The following is a 22,308-nucleotide window of genomic DNA, read 5'->3' on the forward strand; positions in this document are numbered from 1 at the left end:
ACTGCTCTGGCAAGAAGGTAACGGCGTTCCATGCAGTCATGCTGGCCACATGACCTTGGAGGTGTCTACGGACAACACCGGCTCTTCAGCTTAGAAATGGAGATGAGCACCAACCCCCAGAGTCAGACAGGACTGGACTTAATGTCAGGGGAAAACCTTTATCTTTACCTACCACAGTTCAAATGTGTCTATAAATAAATATTTATAAATTTTGTTTTCCGTGTCAGGAGCAACTGGAGTTGATTCTGGAGTGAGAGAATTGGCCGTCTGCAGGGACGTTGTCCAGGGGATGCACATATGTTTTGATATTTTTACCATCCTTGTGGGAGGTTTCTCTCATGTCCCAGCATGGAGCTGGAGCTGATAGAGGGAGCTCATCCGCTCTCTCCCCGGGTGGGATTCGAACCTGGCAGCCTTCAGGTCAGCAACCCAACCTCCAAGTTACAAGGCTTTAAACCACTACTCCACTGGAGTAATTTCCACTGGAGTTTAAACCACTACTCCACTATTAAAGCACTGAGCTGCTGAACGTGCAGACCAAAAGGTTCAAATCCCGGGAGTAGAGTGAGCTTCCGCTGTTGCTCCAGCTTCTGCCAACCTAGCAGTTCGAAAACATGCCAATGTAAGTAGATCAATAGGTACCGCTCCGGTGGGAAGGTAACAGCGCTCCATGCAGTCATGCCGGCCTCATGACCTTGGAGATGTCTACGGACAACGCCGGCTCTTTGGCTTAGAAATAGACATGAGCACCAGCCCCCAGAGTCAGAAATGACCGGTCTTATCATCAGGGGAAACCTTTACCTTTACCGTATCTTTATCTTCAAGTCACAAAGCTTTTATCCCCTAGGCCACTGGAGGATCCAATACTACAATTCCCTTAATTCCACAGCATTGACCCTTGGCAGTTAAAGTGATGTCAAGGGCCATTCAAGAAGCTTGAGGCATCGTCTGCCCTCAGGTGGGCTCGCTGGATGCATCTCCATTGTAGAATGGATACAGTTTGGCATCACTTGAGCTAAGACAGCTCAATGTCATGGAGTCATGGGAGCTGCAGTTTTAGAAGATTTTTTCTCTGCCTGACCAAACTACTGACCCTAGGATTCTATAGCCTTGGGCCATGGCAATTAAACTGCAGTCATTCTACAGTGGAGATGCACTCTCTGCTGCTGCTGCTGCTCCAGCTCCTTCTCCGGCCCAAAGGGAGAGGGCGCGCGAGTCAGCTCGTCCCAGGACTTCGGAAAACTCTTCGGTCGATCGCGCAAAGAACTTGGCCGGAGACAAGGAGGGCGACCCTTCCTTGCTCTGCTCCGGGGAGAGAAAGCGCAGAGTGGTCCAGAAGAGCTGACCTGATCTCCGGGTGACTTCCTCGCAGAGGCTGAGGAGGAGGAAAACTCTTCTGCACCTCGAGACTCCAAGGAAACGGAGAGGATGCGTCCTCTGGGGCTACCAGGCTGTGCTTTCCTCCTTTGGTTGGCACTGCTGTGCCCCTGGGCATCACAAAGCCAGCAAGGTAAGCATTGCAAGGCAGAGCTGGGTGCCTCCATGAAGCATTGGGTGGAAGGGTGGCTTGGGTGGAACCATTAACTTTTATTTATTATATTTAGAGGCTCCAAATTGCCTCTATAGCTTATATTTCGGCTCCAAATTGCATCTATAGTTTATATTTCAAGGAGGTAGCCCAAAGATGTGCTTTCAAAAGTGTGTCTTTCCCTTTAAAAACAGAAGTAGCTGCTCTTTTGCAACTAGTTCAGGCATGGGCAAACGTGGGCCCTCCAGGTGTTTTGGACTTCAACTCCCACAATTCCTAACAGCTGGTAGGCACAGTGGGTTAAACCCTTGTGCTAGCAGGACTGCAGACCTGAAGGTGGCCAGATCTAATCCAATCCGGAGAGAGCGTGGATGAGCTCCCTCTATCAGCTCCAGCTCCATGCAGGGACATGAGAAAAGCATCCCACAAGGATGGTAAAAACATCAAAACATCCGGGCATCCCCTGGGCAATATCCTTGCAGATGGCCAATTCTCACACACCAGTTTCTCAAGTCACTCCTGACATGAAAAAAAGTTAAAAAGAGGGGGGAAATGCAAATAACATCATTCTAGATTGCAACTTTAGCTTTTACAGGTACAGTAGAGTCTCACTTATCCAAGCTACACGGGCCGGCAGAAGCTTGGATAAGCGAATATCTTGGATAATAAGGAGGGATTAAGGAAAAGCCTATTAAACATCAAATTATGTTATGATTTTACAAATTAAGCACCAAAACATCATGTTGTACAACAAATTTGACAGAAAAAGTAGTTCAATATGCAGTAATGTTATCTTGTAATTACTGTATTTACGAATTTAGCACCAAAATATCACGATATATTGAAAACATTGACTACAAAAATGGCTTGGATAATCCAGAAACTTGGATAAGTGAGGCTTGGATAAGTGAGATTCTACTGTATTTAAAATTAGAAGAAAACACAAAAACATGCATTCAAATTGTAATGTTTTTGTAATAGCCCCACTTACTTCATTTTTTGTACACTTTTTCTTTGTTATTAAACTTTTTTACAGCTTTCTTTGATCATAATAGAAACAAACAAAAACAAAAATGGGACAATTAATAGAAAAGAGTTAACAGAGAAGTTTGTGTGTTTTGTTTTGTGTTTGGAGCACTTTGAAGGGATTATGTGACTCTATATGCTATATGAATGGTATTTTTCGAAGTTATTAGCAGGATTATAGTCACTACTACAGCTCTTCATAAAATAGCACTACCTCTGTGATAGCCAGCCACCAAGAGCTTTAATTGCATTGTTACTAGTTTTTTGTTGTTGTTAATAATGATGATGTTCAACAGTTTGATTGGCTGTGTTGCATTCAAGAAAAGTAGGACGTGAGTTGCTGTGAGTTTTCTGGGTTGTATGGCCATATTCCACATCTATGGCAGGCATCCTCAGAGGTCGTGATGTCTGTTGGAAACTAGGCAAGAGAAGTTTATATATCTGTGGAATGATCAGGGTGGGAGAAAGAACTCTTGTCTGCCTGAGACAAGTGTGAATGTTGCAATTGGCCAGTTTGATTACCATTGAATAGCCTGGCAGCTTCAAAGCCTGGCTGCTTCATGCCTGGGGGACTCCTTTGTTGGGAAGTGTTGTTGAAAAGCACTGCAGACGAACTCAACTAGAGAAGTCAGCCATAGCAGAGCACTTGTTGAACACAGCATATTATTTGAGAACACAGAAATGCTGGACCACTATAACCACCACCATGTCAGACTACACAGAGAAGCCGCTGAAATCCACAAGTATGTGGACAATTTCAATAGAAAGGAAGAAAACATGAAAATGAAAAAAATCTTGACTACCAGTATTTTTTTTTAAAAAAACTCTAAAATCAGGACAGTAAATAAAGAACAACACTCAGAAGACAGGGGAATTCCAGACAATAAATGATCAGGGACAGTTAACACCTCCCAACAAAGGATTCCTCCAGGCAAGAAGCTGCCAGGCTATTCAATGTTAATCAAGCTGGTCAATTGCAACATTCACGCTTGCCTCAGGCAGACAAGAGTTATTTCTCCCACTCTGGACATTCCACAGATATATAAACCCCACTTGCCTAGTTTTCAACAGACCTCACAACCTCTGAGGATGCCTCATGTGGGTGAAATGTCAGGAGAGAATGCTTCTGGAACACGGCCATACAGCCCGGAAAACTCACAGCAACTCAAAATAGGAAGTATTTTTCTGTTCTCATTCTATATTTTTTCTGAGGAGTTAGTGGCTCTGGAGGAATTACAGATAAAGCATAGATATGGTCAGAGATATAAAGGAAAAAATACTGGAAAAGGGGAAGTGAAGAAGAAATTGCTATATTACGCAATTCTGGAGCTAGCTTGTTGTAGCCATATGCACTTTGGGCTCTGATTCTAGAGACCAGGATTTGAATCCCCACTCAGCCATGGTTGCCCATAGAGTGACCTTGGGCAAGCCACACTCTCTCAGCCTCAGAGGAAGGCAAAGGCAAACCACCTCTGAACAAATCTTGCCAAGAAAGCTGTGATAGGGTTGCCATAAGTTAGAAACAACACCAAACTATATTGGTCCATGCATTGAAAGGACAAAGTCTTTTGTCCTTGCTAAAGTCTGTTAAGATCAAGTCCCAAGAGGACACCTTGCTCGTGTCTAGTTTAAATCCTGTTACTTTCAATTGGATTGTTGTTGTTGTGTACCTTCAAGTTATTTTGGACTTATAGCGATCTTGAGGCAACCCTTACCACAGGGCTATGTTGGCAAGATTTCTTCGGCGTGGGTTTGCCATTATTTTCTGCCCAAACTGACAGAATATGGCCTGCCCAAGGTTTCCCAGTGGTTTCACATGGTCAAACAGGGATTCCTTCAAGTCATTTGCATCCTTTAGTGGCCCTATGGTGAACCTATCACAGTGTTTTCTTGGCTAATATGTCCAATATTTTCGCAGCTCCGGAATGTCATTCTGCTGGTCATCAGATCCTTCATAGTCCGTATCGGAGTACCGAATTTGATTCATCACAACTTCAGCAATCAGCTATTCAGGATCTAATATGTGACCATTCATTGACTCCAGGATGGTATCGCTTCCTAATTTTTGATAAACAGGCTGAAATGCCAACCAAGTGCGTGGAGGTATTGGTGCACTCCCATCAACGCTATATAAAGTATTGTAGAATGGACCAAGTTAAAAGTACATTAGCAATAATTGCAACATACTGCATCAAAAGGTCCTTTCTTGGCAGCTGTCAATTGCCCAAAGCTCACCTGAGTAAAGTGTCTGTTGGTAGAAGGACAACAGTTCATCTGTGTTACTACAGTTTATCACTTATCTAAGAAACTGGCAACCTTTTCCACATTTTAGTGCCAGACATTTCTATTCATTGGTTGAGAAAAGCAGCAACCACTGTTCATGAGTGGTTGCAGTTTTTTGTCACTATTACTCCATCATTCAGACTTATTCTTTGACAGTAGTACAATTGTCATAGATTGCGTGATAAACTACAAATTGTGGATCAGGGGATATCTACACTGTAGAATTGGTACAGTTTAACACCACTTTACCTGCTGTGGCTCAATGCCATAGGATCATGGGTGTTATAAAGAGTCCCTGGTGACACAATGGGTTAAACCCTTGTGGCAGGACTGCTGACTTGAAGGTTGGGTTACTGACCTGAAGGTAGCCGGTTTGAATCTGGGGAGAACATAGATGAGCTCTGTCTGTCATCTCCAGCTCCCCATGCAGGGACATGAGAGAAGCCTCCCACAAGGATGGTATAACAGCAAAACATTCAGGCATCCCCTGGGTAATGTCCTTGCAGATGACCAATTCTCTCACACCAGAAGCGACTTGCAGTTTCTCAAGTCTCTCCTGACACAAAATTGGGAGTTGTAATTTTATAAGGTCTTTAGCCTTCTCTGCCAAAGAGTGCTAGTACCTCACCAAACTACAAATCCCAAATGTCCATAGGAATGAGCCATTCCTGTAAAAATGATGCCAAACTGCATTAATTCTACAATGTAGATCCATCCCAAATCTGTACTTAGCTTTTTTTTATTTTTTTTAAAAGAGTCAAAGTAAAAGACTGCACCAAAGAAAACAGGGCCAAAGATAAACATTTGGGGACCCACAGATTGAGAAGCACTGATCTAGCTAGATAATTTTCAGTTTGCGGATCTAATTCAATTTCAGAAAAGGTTGTATTAGGGACAAAGTTGTATTTAGGGACAAAGTTCTTTTAGCTATTGGAAAACAGATGCCAGCTTATTTTATCTTAATGCTATAATTGCTAATGACTTTAGAGAAACACTTCAGTTTTAGCAAAAGGGAAAAGATCGCTCTGAATATTTGAGGGGTATTCTTGATGGTTTGAAAATGGAACCAATTTCCTAGAGAAGTGGTGATGTTTTCTTCTGTGAACATCAGCAGGTATGAACTGCTACCTGTTGTGGATGATTTGGCTACAGATCTTGCACTGAGCAGGAAGCTGGACTTGCTGGCCCTTAAGGCCCCATCCAACTCTATGAAGCTATGATCAATATAAAAGCTGGGAAAATGCCAAACAGTGATACAATTTTTAGAAGGAACTGGAAAAAAGTTGGATTGAGATCCTTAAAAAGCCTGGTTCAGCTCAAGGGTTTGAGGATGCCCAACTCTGAACCCCCCCCCCCCCCCCAATGTGTATTATGGCCATCAAGATATATGTTCTATGCTTTGTTTTTGAATGTGAAAACAGTATACTGCATATATTTTCTTCTGTCTTTCTAAAAGATGAATCGCTGTGGAACACAGGCCCCGATCTGGTTGTCTCTCGGAGAGTCTGAATCTCTGCCTCGGCCTGGTGAGATGAAACACTTAACAGCCTGTGCAACTTGGCAGTTTTTCTTCAGTGCCACAAAGAACTGCTGCCTCTTTCGAATTCCTATTAGTGTCAGAAACTGTGGCGATTTCTTAATATACTTTCTCCAGCCCACGCAAGGGTGCATGGGATATTGTGCTGAAGGTGAGATGTTTTGACATCATATTCAACTCTGTAATTGGCTGAAATCCCCACTTTTAATGGTAGCATTTATTACTACACTTACCTGATATACTCATGTATAAACCTAGAGGTTGAACCAAAATGCCTAGGCCTACTTATCCTTGGATAAATGTGAGTACTGTATCTTAATTCTTATAAAAAAGGAATCATTCCTTTCTTAAAGTGGAGTGGCAAAAGTCATGATCTTAGTCCATTCTTGGAACACTCATAAAAGAAACACCAGCCTCTTCTATTTTCTCTTCTATGGTGCCACATCTGCTGTTTTAAATATATGGTCAGAGAAATTGTGGCAACCAGGGCATCTGGCACTCTGAGACACCAATGGTGCTTTCACCTCTCAGTGGAATGACCCGTGACTTATCAATGTGTCATAACATAATTTTGGCCCTAAAACCTGTTCCCGATGTTGAGAGTTGTAGAAATAGATAAATAGAAGCTTTACCACAGTTTCTGAATCAAGATAAAGTATAATAAAATGTCACTCAGGCTTGTGTAAAAAGTAACTATCTTTACTTCAAAAGTTCAAACAGGGCAACTATATATGTGTGTGTGTGTGTGTCTTGAATTCATACAGAGAACATAAAGAATAAACAGTCCCTTTAAATAGTATTTAAATATGTCTCATTTGCCTTATAAATAATCAGGCCTTGGAAAGTATGGTAGCCATGTCCTCTCTGACCATTTCCAGTCCGCTGCTCTCCTTCCTCTCCGAGATGAAAGTGGCAGTTAAAACTGTTTGCCTCAGCACCAGGCTAGAGACAGCAGCCAATCGGAATTCTGGCTTCTGACTGGCTCAGCCAATCAGCTGACAACACATGCCCTTTTCAGTCAACTCACCATATCATGGTGCCTCTTTTACAAATCCTCACACTTGATTAGGCCGACTTACATATGAGTATATATGGTATTTCGAAATGTGAAGCTAAGTTTGTTGGATTTGATGGCTCGCCTCCTCATTCTGCTCAGTGGGGTTCTGGAGCTCTGCCTGCCGCCAAATCTAACTCTTAATGGAAGGTGAGGAAGTTTGTGCCATAGCATTACTAAATAGGACTGCATTTAATTTCATCAAATGTACTGCTAGCTCTTTGTGCCACCTGTTTGGTTTTTATTTAAGGAAATGGCAGGATTCTCTTGATTACTTGCTTGGGAAAACCCACAGAAATTCATGGAGTTACCATACGTCGACAGGTAACCTGAAGGTGCACACACATTGGGAAATAATTATAGCTAAATGAATCTCTTATGCTAATACAAAACAGTTCTGTCATCTATAAGAATTCATTAATTCAGTGCAAGAATGAGCTGTTGACATGACAGGTTGAGCTATTTTTCAGAAACCAGATTTAGCAAAAATCAATTTCTGTCCAACGACTGGGCTGAGGAGAAAGCCTCTCACAGTAAAAGTGCTTTACTTGTAGTTAAAGAGGGTTTTAAATTAGTACCGTCTGGTGCTTTAATTAAAAGACTTGAAATAAACTTTTATTATCACAAAGAGGTATCTGTTACTTGCCCTAAGTTGTCAAGAGTAATAATGTTTTTTCATTACTGCTACGTGCTCAAATTGCTATAATGTAATGTTTTCTTTATTGTGCCAGAGAAAAATAGACAGTGTAAGGCATAAATGCTCTTCATCACCACATGCAGCTTATTTACTGAAATGCTAAATGTATATCTTGTGATATGCCATTTATTTTTATGGTGGAGAGCAATTTAAATATTGGAAAAAATTTCATTGCTTCATTAAAGTAAGAGCCGACTTGGTCCCTTAAAGTAATAAGCTGTCTTAAAAGAAGAGTAATGTACTTTGATTTGTTTTTGTTTTTTGTTTTTTATATTAAAAAAGCTCGGCACAGTTTAGTGAGATTACAGAACAATGGCAAGTTTAAAATGGAGCATGAAGTGAAGATACTTTGTAATAAAAACAGCACTTTTAATTATAAAAGGCACTGATTCAGCATAAAGTCTGTTAACCATTTATTACAGGACTGAATAGGGTCCCATTGATGTGGTCAAGTGCAGTAGAGCTTCTACTTCCATGGGAGTAAGGAATGCAGGACCCCCACAAAATGGAAAAACTGAATTTTAAAAGAAGTTATTATTCTATCCAAGATAATTCCTCTGTAGGAATCTCTAGATCCTCTAGCAGAACTATGTGATCAACCTCCATTATGAGTTAAACCCACAAATGTGAAGGGCCGATTCTACTTTTGCCATTTTGTAAGGCAGCCATGATTCACACTCTTTGAAGAAGGACTAAATCTGCATAAAGATGTGCCTTCAGAAAGGAGCAGTTGCTTGTTTTCAATTTGCAAGTTTCCTCCAGTTCTCATTCTTGGATGTATCTCCTGTGGAACCAATGCTGGCCTTTTCCTTCAATTTCTGTGTAGACCAGTGGTTCCCAACCTTTTTTTTGACCAGGGACCACTTTGACCAAGAACCTCTTTGACCAGGGTTCACTCTCTAACATTAGTACCAAAAGGGTTATGAATCAGATTTTGGTCAACTTTAGATTCAGTTTGGTTACTTAGGGTTCTGATTCAGAACACTGCATTGGATAGACCACAACAACTCTAGTTTCTGATACAGAACATATGCCATCCAGTAGTCACCATCTGCTTGCCTACAGAAACCATATTTAACAATCTAATGCTGATGTGGCCTATCCAATGCAATTTTCTGAATCAGCACCCCAGGAACATGTCTAAAAATGAAGACACCAAGGCACCCTTGCTTCCAGGCTCCAATGGAATGGCTCCCCTTGGAGAGGGAGGAGGAGGAGAAGCAGCAGTCAGGAGGCTTGTTGTTGTCCCTTTTGTGGGTAGTCAGCCTCTCCCCTCCTGACACATCCCCGGAACTATAAGAGGGTCTCTCGAGACCAGCCACTCTCATTTCAATGGTGTAGTAACACCACCACGAACCACAAATTGGGAACCACTGATGTGGACCATATAAGTTGTATCAACCGCTTGACCATTTGTTCCATGTTGTATTTCTTTTCCCTATGTTTTAATCTTGAATGCAATAAGACTGCCATAATGACAGAACCCATATCCGTGGTTTTACTTTCCTGCAACTGGAGGAAAAAAGAGAATTTGCTAGATCATCTATGTGATTCTATAACATGCTTCCAATGTTACCATAAAATTGTGCTGAAGGATCTTGCAAATTCCTAGAGAGGATGCTCATGCCATGCTGGGGCTGTAAGTCAGAAAAATTAATGTTGTTGTTCAGTCATATTGGTGGTTTCAGGTAACCACAGTCCAGCCAGGAAATATCCCCCTTGGATACAGAGGTATTACTGTAATTGCTTTGAGAAGAAAAAGAGTGCTCTATGGGGCAGCCATATACAGATTTATACTTTTGAAATGATTTGCCTCTGTATGTGCTCCCACATGTCAAAGCCTATACTGTCACACTGTTCCCTGTCTGTCACTCTTTGAAAGATGAGTATCCTGTCTCCTGCTGGTTTGTAAGGGAGAAATTAACATACTCTAAATGAAGATGTGTAGTAAGTGAAAATATGTAAGGTGTTTAAACCAGGGTTTTTTATTTGAGGTACCATTCATTTTAGTAAACTGATTGGTAAATGCTGCTTGAGTACCTAGCATTAGTTGAGGTTAATGCTTTTCTTGTTTGACCTTTTCAGTTTTCCTTCCTACTTCTAAATATCATTGTAATCAGGACTGGATAGGATATTGCTGAAAGATGTTGCAACAAAGGAGAGCAGACTAGAATGACTCCCAAGAGAAAACTTGAAATGGAAATTTTGACAAGTTTTATTTCATCATTAACTTCATACCAACATAAATCATTTAGCTACTACAAAGCCATATCTCTAGCATGCTAATTTATATTTGTTTTTTAAAAAATATTTATGTCCTTCACAGGAGCTTGAAAGAAAGCTTGTTCAATATAGTGCGACTAACTTCAGAATAGACATGCATAGTATCACTATGTTAAAGAAATACACCATGACCTCTGTATCTGTGGAACTGGTGCCCATTGCTTCATTTTACCCATTTCCTACATAATATAGCCTTTCTAGGCATTTTCTAGGCCCTCTCATAGGACTCTATAGCATTCTCATACTGAATGTCTTTAATTTCAATAGGATTTACTATTATCAGCATGAAGCAGCTGGACAAGGCAGCACATCTGGGGTATTACAGAAAGGCAGCAATACTGTAGTTATTAATTCCTTGTATTATTTTACTGCCAGGAAGATGGAGAAAGGTGCATATGGGATTTCCCTCCTTAGATACCAACGTCATGTGATTGGTTTTGGATAAAATGAATCAAGATGTTGCAGAGGAGAAGCACTTCAGCTGGAATTCTTTATCAAACTGTGGATAGATCATTCTAATAGACATTTGTGGCATTATCTGGTTTCACATCACATCAATCTATACACAGACGGACTTTGTGTTTGTTTTTAATCATCAACTTTTGCTACAGGGGATGGACTGAAGCATATTTTGGAATTTGCTACACCTGTTAGTCTAGTCTCGTGAGCTCAAACTGTTAGTTGCCTATTTTTTTCCATTAGTTTAACATAAGTCCAAATAGTACATGTTATTTTTGGATGCCAGCTATTGCATGTGTTTGTGTGTGCCTTCAATGTGTTTATTATGGCAACCCTATGGATTTCATAGGGTTTTCTTAGACAAGGAATGTTCAAAGGTGTTTTTTCGTGAGTTTATTCCTCTGAAATGTTGCCTTCAACACACGTTATTCATTGACCATTCTCATCCAATTACTAACTAGAGCTGGCCCTGCTTTGGTGGGACTGATGTATGGCTAAAGCACAAAGATATTGGATGAACGGATTTTAACCATATGTTTTATATTTTGTACTGTATTAATTGTTTGTAATAGATTTTATATGCTGTTTGATTTTAATTATGTGTCGGCATCGAATTGTTGCCAATTGTACGCTGCCCTGAGTCCCTTCGGGTGAGAAGGGTGGGATAGAAATATTGGAAATAAATAAATAAATGTGGTGCCTTTAGGATATTTATAGATATATTAACATAAGAAACATATATTCAGTTATTTCAGATGCAAATCAGCACTCCTGCCAGACTGAAAATACAGAAACTGGAAACATTTGTAACAGTAAGTGTTTCCATTTTCCTGCATTTGACTTTTACATTTATGAAAATGGTCTGATCAGTCAACATTTGTTATAGTTCTGTTATACACCCAAACACACACACACATTGTTTTTTTCCCCCTAAACAACCCAATTCACTATGTTAAGATGTCACAGTAAGTCAGCTTTTAAAAATGACTTTTGGGGAAAGAACTATGATTGACTGTGTTTAGTTGTTCCTATCATTTGTAACTTCAAATTTCAAATTCATCTGTGCATAATGGAGACAACTGTTCCCTGCCTGCACCCATTTATTAAATACTACATTTCATCTTTACTGTATAATATCAGGTCTAATCCATGTGCTTAAAATTGTTTGTAAAAGATCACACTATCAGCTGCTTCACACTGATAATAGTGAATTGCTTGCTGCTTGTTTCTAGAATACTGCAATACATTCATTTATTAGTATTATGGGTTGTCTTACTTATAGGACTCTCTGTTTCTTTTCTTGTTAGTTAAATTGCCTCCCTCACTGTTTCCACTTCCTTTGCCACCCGCTCCAAGCACACCGGACATTGTGGCAGAGTTGCAGGATGGCAGCATTTTCTTAAGATGCACCTTTGATGTTCCTACTGCAAACATCTCCATGGGCTTTCTTGTGGCTTGGTCCAGACTGTCTCCTGAAGGCATCAAAGAAGAACTGAAACAGGAGACAACAGTTCGGGAATTCTCGCTTTTAGAACTGGATGGGATAAACCTCAGACTGGGAGACAGGGTATGTTTAAGTGTCTTGGCGCTATTTTCCATTTCCACAAATAAATAATAATCAATACCGCCTAGTAATTACAAGTACAAAGAGTTAATCCTTATTCATGAAAGGATCTGCAGCAAACAATGAAAAGCTGAAGACAAACATCTTTTAAGTGTAACTCTTAGAAAAAAGCACCATCATTATCTCTCATGTTGTTGTTATTGTTGTTGCATGTCAGATTTCTAAAGACTTACAAGATCATCTGTCGTAATTATAGTGCATGGATGAAGATAGTTGATTTAGCATCTCTCTAAAGTCTAGATTTGGTTTTAAAAGGAAGAGGAGGAAAAATGTGGCAGCACCATAAAGGCTATTGGATTTTTTTTTTCATTTTCCAGTTATTATGGAAGCAATGATGCCACCTTCCTTCTCCCACCTTCTTGAAAACTAGAGTTTGTTTATTAATCTCTTGGTAATGGTGGAAATACCAGTTTTTCTGGCTATTAACAAACGTATAATTTCAGTCTCCAGAAGAACTGTCCCAGAACATGTTGGAGATGGTTGAGATATAATCTACAACTTGAGATCAGGGACCTCATCACATTAAGAAATACTTAGTTCCTATCAGTATGCATCCTGTAATTTTTCTGACTGGATGCATACTGACCCCATCATACCCAAATAGTATGGGTGTGCAAAATGGCAGAAATCGGTTCTGTTTTCATTTCAAATTTCAGGTCCACGATTTTGTTTTCAGGAAGATTCCGGGACTTTAGGAGCGGGGCTGTTCGGATTCGTAATTCGGGGTCCAGATTTCCGTTTTGGGAAGAATCTTCCCAAAAAAGAACAGAGACTGATTTCTGCAATTCCCCACGCCCCTACCAAACACTGCTACTGTTACCTTAGGAGATTTGAAAATGTACTCGCATCTTTGCTGTAAATGCATTCACCTGATCGCTATCGTTTGGCACAAAATACAGAGTTCTAATAAAGCATTCTGAGGAATCTAATCTTACTGAATTTCTAAACGAGAAGACTATTGATTAATTGAGTATGGCTATTTTTGCTACATCTAATGATGCTGCTACTGCGGTTACTCTTTAAATTTTATGAGGCTGAACTCAAAGCAATGCAGAGGTAACAACAGCCTCTGTTAGCACTGCTTCTCTTTCTGAAAAGGCATAATAGTCAAAAGTAAAAGTCTGTTGCTTCAATACAGATATGTCAGAGGAAGAAATTGCAGATTCCGGTTAAATCTTTTTAAAAAACATATGAGTTAAAGCAGCAATTCCCTGTTCCCTTTATTCTGGAGGTCTCCTTTGGCATCCCAAACAGAAATAGAAATTGCTTCCGCATAAAAATTCTGGGGTCAAAATACTCCAGCCACCAGACATGCCCCTGATGGCAACTTATATAATTTTTGGTGGGATCGGGTACTGATTTCCCGATCACACACAAAAACTGCTTCGGAGATGGAAAACTCCATAATATTTCAAATACTATTATTAGAATATATCTAGAAATGCATTCACTTGTGGCTATTGTAGATTTGGCCCTTCCAGAGTATGTTTGCTACTGTGCTTAAGTTTTAATAAACATTTTAAGCTACAAAAACAGAAGAATTGAAGAGCAGTTTGCAGGCCACATGTAGGCTGTTTAAATTTTACTTATTCTGTGGGCCTTCTATTAAAATCAATTTTGTAAATTTGCAAGAGTCCGACAAACACCACAATCTGGTTTAGTGTCTTCTATTCCTTTTTTATTCACTTTGGAATTCTGCCTTAAGGATGAGCCATGGCTGACTCACACATTTGTAACTACCAGTTTAGGCATTATTTAGAATGGAACTTTTTATCTTAAATTTGTTCTTTGAATATTGGCATGGGTACTGAGACTTAATTTTATACCAGAGTTATCACTTGGCCGTTGGATTACTCATCCACAACCAGTTTGCAATATTATTATGATCCAAAAATACTTTTGTTGTTTTAACATAATATTATCTTGTGTCTTTAACAGATTTATTGCAGCAGTTCTACCTTTTCCTTAGAAAGACCAGAGCTGCAAAGTTCTCTCATTGACAGTATGGAATTTTTTGCAGGAATTAAGGTACAATTACAGCAATTTGAAATATTCTTAAGTCATAATAAACTGTTCTTCTTCAGTAATAGTATGTACAAGTAGCAAATTATAGTTCTCCAAGTACAGTAGAGTCTCACTTATCCAACATAAACGGGCCGGCAGAACGTTGGATAAGCGAATATGTTGGATAATAAGGAGAGGTTAAGAAAAAGCCTATTAAACATCAAATTAGGTTATGATTTTACAAATTAAGCACCAAAACATCATGTTATACAACAAATTGGACAGAAAAAGTAGTTCAATACGCAGTAATGCTATGTAGTAATTACTGTATTTACAAATTTAGCACCAAAATATCACGATGTATTGAAAACATTGACTACAAAAATGCGTTGGATAATCCAGAACGTTGGATAAGCGAGTGTTGGATAAGTGAGACTCTACTGTACCTGCAAATCTGTCTGAGTTTTATCCAAAGGCAAAAAGCAATCCAAAGCTCCAATGCTGCTGGTCTTTAGATGAGCTAAGATGGGGTCTCCATACCTTCCTATTGCACTAGATTTGAAGAAGGCAGTGTCTTTCTGCCATTTTGATTTTCAGGGTATTTTGTAGATGGAAAGATCCTGATGGTTGAGAGTACAGGTATACCTCATTTAACATAATTGATGCATCTCTACACATTTAGCAGAAATAACTTGGCATTATACTAAATGTCCTTTGACTAGAATCTGGTCCTTCATTCTGCATGTGGCAGGGTTCAGACCGCATTGTAGTAAGTGGTCTATGGTTTGCTAGTCCCTACACTCACATGTCGTGGACTCCACTTTGTGGCCCCATTTCTGAAGATTAGCTCTGCATCTTGTGGTGCCAAAATTCAGTCTGTTCAGTGCCTTCCAAGTCACCAAGTCTTTTGTGTGCCCAGGAGGTAGTCTCTCATCTGATCTCAGCCATGGATTGAGGTTCCAGCTTTTAGCCTGCCACATTGTTCGTAGATTGTTACACTGTTTGAACAAGGAGATAATTCTATATATCTGTCCTGCATTGTTGGCTTTCTGTCTTTTTTAAAAAGCTTCATCCTGAGGCATTTATTATATCAGAAGATGGGAAGGAGTATAAGCTAACAATAGAGAGCAAAATTCCCATTCCTTGTCCTCAAGCTAGTCAACTGGAAAATGACTGTAAAATCTCATTAAAATTGAAGACGGTCGAAGAAGGTAATTTCTGCTTTGTTCTCCTTTTCACACTTTTGTTTTTAATTTGTTCTTCTAACCAGCATGTAGGTTCATCATTGTTATGTGGTGAAATATATAGGTATCTGAATCTAGACCTATGTATAAATAACGTGGGCAACCGCATGGCATGTATTAGCTAATTTTCTACCTCTCTTTTCCAACCGTTTGCCCAAATGCCATATTTTCCTTCTGCTTCCTTTTCAAAATGGCAACTGGAAATGACCATGCCATTTTGGAAAAATAAATGAAGGGGTTAGAGTCAGTGTGGGGTTTTGGTATGTTTGAATATACTTCATCAAATCCCATAATGTTTGATTTTAATCACAGTTGCGTGATCATAATTGATGTTTTTAATCCTCAATGTTTTATTTGCTTAGATTTTAATTGTATTTGTTTATTTTATGGACATATATGTGTATGACATAAAATTGGTTAAGCCCTTGTGCCAGCAGGACTGCTGACCAACAGGTTTTAATCTGGGGAGAGCAGGTGAGCTCCCTCTGTCAGCTTCAGCTCCTGACACACACACACAAAAATTTAATTGCTGGCTATTATAAGGCCGCCCTGAGTGCCCTTCAGGGTGAGAAGAGCAGGGTACAAATGTGGAATGTAAATAAATAAATAGTGATTTATGGGTATCAGAGATAGTGATTGAGGTCACTGTAATACAAAGAGGATCCAGTTGAGTAAAACTCCTCCTAAAAGGTTGTATATCATTATTATTATTATTATTATTATTATTATTATTATTATTATTATTATTATTATTATTGCTTAATAAAATTGGGGTCAAACAGCTAATTGCTGCAACATACTTCTTCATGCACTCATCTCTGCAAAAGGGACAAGACTCTACCTGTTCCTGAGTATAAAGTACTTAATGCTTGGTTGCAAAGCTAGCTTTGAAGTATTTGCAGCCAGCTGCTTAGAAAAAAAGGAATTTTATTTTATTTATGTGCTACCTTTCTCCCAAACTGGGACCCAGATAAAATTAGTTAAAACAATACAATTACAAACAAAACAAAACAAAATTAAAATCAGTATGAAGTTGTTAGAAGAAAAGATGCAACCATTAAAAGCATAAAAAACAGAGCAGGCACCCCATTGTCCTCCCTGAGAGCAATTACATATTAAAGGCCTGCTTGAAAAGAAATGTCTTTGCCTTTTGGGATTCCTTAACAGAAATTTAAATAAACACTTTTCTGTCAGCAGCATTGAAGTAAGATGAAACTTCCATGCTGGTCAACCTCTGTAGATAGAATGGAAAAGAGTCACTGTTTTGTTCTTTTGCTCAGGCAACAACAAAAAAGACTCAGGCCAAAGTCTGTGGATTTGTAACCTTATGATTTGTTTGTCTTTTCCTTTTATTTGTTTTGTTTTTTCTCAAACTGGCTTAGATTAGACCTTTTAGTGATTTTATGAAGCTATATGTTATCCCTTCAAAGAAGCATTACTCATGATTTATCTCTATTCGAACAGATAAAGATCTGGAGGTCTTAAATGTGGTTCTGTCTTCATGCCATATGGATCTTCTGCAACAATCCTGTCTCAATGGAACATGTAGCCAGGCCAGCATCCATTATACTGCTGTGATTGATTTCACTCGAGATGGCATCAGAAGAACCAAGATTGTGGTGGAACCTATCATCAGTGACAATTTTGTATGGAATGGCTATACGCCAGAAAGCATTCAGGTGACAACCCATCTCCTTCAGTCTTGTTAACAGAAAAGGAAAGCACTGTGGAAACACTAATGGAAGTTTGTAATTCTTTCCACATTTAGCGACTAGTTTATATCTTATATTTCTTCCATGCTGAAACAAGTTAATGTACTGGGGAATTCCCAGGCAATTTCCCATGTAGGTGTTGATCAGACTCAAACCTGCTTAACTTCAGCAGAGTGGCTTTATAAGGAACCTACAGATTGTCTTCTTGCCCCATGCCAGAAAGAAAGAAGGATAATCAAATGGATAGACAGGCAAAGGCATACACACACAAATTATCCAAAATGCTTGGAACACTTCAGGGTTTTTTGGGGTTGGATTCTAAAATACCCATTGTTGCATTTATGTATATTGTGAGATAACTCAAATCTAAATACAAAATGTATGTATGTTCCATATACACCTTATATATAATCTCAAGGTAATTTTATTCAATATTTTAACAATATCGTGCATTAAGTGAAGTTTGTGTACATTGAACCATCAGACTAATTTGAATTTTGGAATGTTTCAGATTTTAGAATTCCTAGTAAGAGGTACTCAATCTCTCTGTATGTATACACAAAAACATATATTACATACTTACATACACATACACAGTAAAACTCATGGAATTGCAGAACCAATATCCACAGTTTCATATACCTGTGCCTGAAGAAAATGGTTTCTTTAGTAATCTCTAGATCCTTGAATACAGTCATACGTCAGGATTGGACGTCAGGTAATTTAATGGCATTAGATATCCTTGGTTTCAGGCTGAGAAACCTGTAACCAAGCAGTTCAGCTGAGAACACATTCCCCCCATGAATACAGGATCTTACTGTGTATATATTTGTGTATAGAACATAGTGTTCCCCTAGGGAACTGGAAGAGGATTGTCAATCTTTTAAATAAATGCAACAATATATTTTAAACAGATACTGAAGCAGTAATGCTTCTAATTTGTGGCACATTTTTCTGTCATTGTCATGCTATGCTTTCCCTATACAACTGGGATGATGACTGCTAGAAGTTTCATTAGGGAAAAAAGACAGATGAAAAAATTACTTCTTCCTATATTTCACCTTGAGTGTCAATTTAAATAAGGAATTGGGAATGTCAGTTTTGAGAGACTTCAGCAACTGGGGTCATATTATGTGCCCTGATTTAAACTATGCATATTTCACATAGCAATATATGGTTATGGGAACAGAGCTGGGAAAATTACCATATATACTCATATATAAGTTGAGGGCAGGTTTTGAACCAAAATTATGAATTTTGATATGACTTCTGTATAAGTCAAGGGATGGTCCCTTTTTAAAATAAAAGGTAAAGTACAGTAACTCTTATATAAAAAGTAATCATCCTCTTCTTTGAACAAAGTGATGAAAGGTGAGTGCCAAGTCCATCCCAGGAGAATCTAAAAGAAAAACGAGCCCTTCTATTCTTTTGAAACTCCTTTAAGGGAAAGTGCCAAAAAGCCACTGCCACCATCATTTTCCCACCCAGTCATCCAGAAAAGTTACAAGTGGAATTGCAGTGAAAAGAGTAGCTGTGGTTGATCTTTCTCTTAAAGTCTCCTGGGATAGACTAAGCTCTTGCCTTTCACTACTTACTCAAAGAAAGACATGGTTCCTTTTTCTGCAAAGACAATGGTTCTCAACCTGTGAGTTCCCAGGTGTTTTGGCCTACAACTCCCAGAAATCCCAGCCAGTTTACCAGCTGTTAGGATATCTGGGAATTGAAGGCCAAAACATCTGGGGACCCACAGGTTGAGAACCACTGTGCTAAGAGGTAAAGAACAGACATTATATTGATACACGGATAAGTCAACCCATGTTTCTTGGGTTGATTGTGTGACTAAAATTTCTAGACTTCTACATGAGTATATACAATCCTTCTCTGAATGACCATTCCCAGCATGTACAAGCCAGCATGAGGCCAATAGCATTTTGGCAGAAGAGTTCTAGAAGTATTAGGACAAGGATCTAAAGCAGTGGTTCTCAACCTGTGGGTCCCCAGATGTTTTGGCCTTCAACTCCCAGAAATCCTAACAGCTGGTAAACTGGCTGGGATTTCTGGGAGTTGAAGGCTAAAACACATGCGGACTCACAGGTTGATAACCACTTATCTAAAGGATTCTACAATAGAAAATTTGCCATAATCACTTTTTGTGAATATCTTCCTTTTTCTCCCAAAGGTTACTGTGAAGGACCTTCCCTGTTCATACTGCTATTCTTTTACTGACCCACATATAATTACCTTTGATGGCAGGTAATTCATATATTTCCTACTGTGATGTGTTTTTTCTTTTTCAAAAAATGTACAGCTTTGTGCCAATTTTATTAAAAATCTTGTTTTATCTGTTTAGTGGATACTAGAATGAAAGGTTTTCTTTTAGCAGTGGTTTCATTAGTGGTGATGGTTTTTATATTTCTGAATGAAAGCTGATCACTTCGTTGCGATGAAACACAGCCAATGAAGATTATATCTTCTGAACGGTTGTATATAAAATATACCTCTGGAAAAGTGTAATGGTTATATAGAGTACTACATGTCTCATAGTGTATATTCAGGGACAGCAGGCATTCAAAGCCCATATTGTAGTGAACATCAACTAGGTAAAGTAATGATGGTAGATTTGATTCAGCCCAGTCTCCTAGCAACTGCTTAGAATACATAAAGTGGAATGCAACCTAACTTAATGTTTTTTTTGTGGCAACCATGTGCTGTGTTTTTCCAACACTGTCATACAGTCTTTCAATTTTTAATAAAGACAATATCCCATGTATTTGAATAACATATTGTGAAAGTGGAGCAAACATTGACACACCAAGGAATCAGGGATGTTATTCATGAATATGAGGGAGAGAGCTTACCACTCCTCTCAGTTCCCAAATCGGATCTGCAAAAGTTAAATCCACAGATGTGAAGGGCGTGTTGTATTTTGTGAAATCAAAATGAACAAAATATCAGAGACAAATTAGACCCAATAGCAAATCATGTGTAATTTGGCCCTGTGATTTTGGAGAGGGAGGTTAAAATCTTACTCATCCTTACCATGGAATAAGGTCCATTATATTCAGTGGACTGTCTAAATATGCTAGAATTAGAAATGGTAAAGATAACAGTGTAGCCCCGACGGTGCAGTGAGTTAAACTGCTGAGCTGCTGAAATTGCAAGGGTTCAAATTCAGGGAGTGGGTGAGCTTCCACTGTTAGCCCCAGCTTCTGCCAACCTAGCAGTTCGAAAACATGCAAATGTGAGTAGATCAATAGGTGCCGCTTTGACAGCAAGATAACAATACTCCATGCAGTCATGCTGGCCACATGACCTTGGAGATGTCTACAGACAACGCTGGCTCTTCGCCTTAGAAATGGAGATGAGCACTAACTCTCACAGTCGGACACAACTAGACTTAATGTCAAAGGGAAGCTTTTACCTTTACCTTTTAAAAATGACAGTGTGGCACAAATTTGCAGATAGTTAAAACAAGTTTTTAAAATAAAAATTATGATTATTTCAAAATTAAAAATAATCTTCTGCTTTTTTTTCCTTCTAGGATGTATGACAATTTTAAAACAGGAACATTTGTACTTTACAGAAGTACTTCCCGTGATTTTGAAGTCCATGTTCGCCAGTGGGACTGTGGAAGCCTTTATTACCCAGCATCATGTAATTGTGGGTTTGTTGCCAGAGAAGGGGCTGATACTGTAGCATTTGACATGTGCAATGGCCAGCTGCATGATTCACAGCCACACTTATCTGTAAAAAGCAGAGACCCGGCAGACAGCAATGTCAGGATCACTGAATCATATTTAGGAAGAAAAGTCACGGTGTGTAATCAGTTTTATATATGTTTTAGTTATTTGGTTCAGGAGATGTTTTGGGCTTCCTCTTCCATATACAAAATCTGCATTTAGACCTGAGCTTGGAAAACAATTTTGGTGACAACTCTCAGTATTCCTCAGCTTGCTAGTTGGGGGGATTCTGGGAGTTGAAGACCAAAACAAAGCAATTTTCCAAGCTCTGATTCGGACATAAGAAGAAATTTTGGTTCATCATTACAAGAAGAAATGTAGGCAAACTCATGTATTCCTGCCTCTTCTCATCATTTTGTCTTCTGGGATGGCCATGAGGAGATAGTGGTGCATCTACACAGTGGAAGTAATGCTGTTTGATACCACTTTAACTGCTAGGGAGTTATGAGAGTTGAAGTTTTACAAGGGCTTTAGCCTTCTTTGCCAAAGAATGCTGCCTCCGCATCAAATTATAAATCCCATGATTTCATAGTAATGAGCCACGGCAATTAAAGTGATGTCAAACTGCATTAATTGTACAGTGCAGATGCACCCAGAAAGTCTTAACTCTAGTTTGCTGAAGAAAGTCATTGAGGTTTTGTAGTTTGAGCATTGGACGATGACTCTGGAGACCAGGGTTAAAATTTTCGCTTGGCCATGGAAACCCACCGAAAGACCAATAAATCCCAATCTCTCAGCCTCAGAGAAAGGGAGTTTAACTAAATTTTGGTGAGGAAACTCTATGATCAGTTTGTCTTATAGTTGTCATAAACTTGATATGACTTGATAACATTCAGCAATAACATACCATATATACTCGAGTATAAGCAGAGTTTTTCAGCCCTTTTTAGGGCTGAAAAAGCCACCTTCGGATTATACTCGACTGAGAGTCCTGGCCGATTCATATTCAGGTTGGCTTATACTCGAGTATATAGGTAATCAGAGTTGGACAGTCTCATCTTAAATTACAGTTTTATGCACATATTCAAAAACATTTTACTTACTGATGTCTTAATGTAATTTTATTGGTATCTATTTTTATTTTTGAAATTTACCAGTAGCTGCTGCATTTCCCACC

General features: G+C 39.1%; 1 protein-coding gene across 4 annotated transcripts in view; it reads left to right on the forward strand.

The window, feature by feature from the left end:
* The first annotated feature begins 1,225 nt into the window (after positions 1-1,225).
* vwde (von Willebrand factor D and EGF domains) overlaps positions 1,226-22,308 on the forward strand; it is a 56,290-nt gene continuing 35,207 nt past the window's right edge. For 2 of the 4 annotated variants that reach the window (XM_008112694.3, XM_062983966.1), the window contains exons 1-10: positions 1,226-1,510; positions 4,473-4,657; positions 6,294-6,525; positions 11,614-11,679; positions 12,175-12,434; positions 14,430-14,519; positions 15,562-15,706; positions 17,204-17,418; positions 19,631-19,704; positions 20,993-21,266. In XM_008112694.3, coding sequence (XP_008110901.2) covers positions 1,429-1,510; positions 4,473-4,657; positions 6,294-6,525; positions 11,614-11,679; positions 12,175-12,434; positions 14,430-14,519; positions 15,562-15,706; positions 17,204-17,418; positions 19,631-19,704; positions 20,993-21,266 — 1,623 coding nt within the window. In that variant the 5' untranslated portion in view covers positions 1,226-1,428. Of the gene's footprint in view, positions 1,511-4,472; positions 4,658-6,293; positions 6,526-11,613; positions 11,680-12,174; positions 12,435-14,429; positions 14,520-15,561; positions 15,707-17,203; positions 17,419-19,630; positions 19,705-20,992; positions 21,267-22,308 lie in introns of those variants that run through there. The other 2 variants (XM_062983965.1, XM_062983967.1) reach the window with 2 other exon arrangements.

The sequence above is a fragment of the Anolis carolinensis genome, chromosome 6 (assembly GCF_035594765.1).
Source record: "Anolis carolinensis isolate JA03-04 chromosome 6, rAnoCar3.1.pri, whole genome shotgun sequence".
NCBI lineage: Eukaryota > Metazoa > Chordata > Lepidosauria > Squamata > Dactyloidae > Anolis > Anolis carolinensis.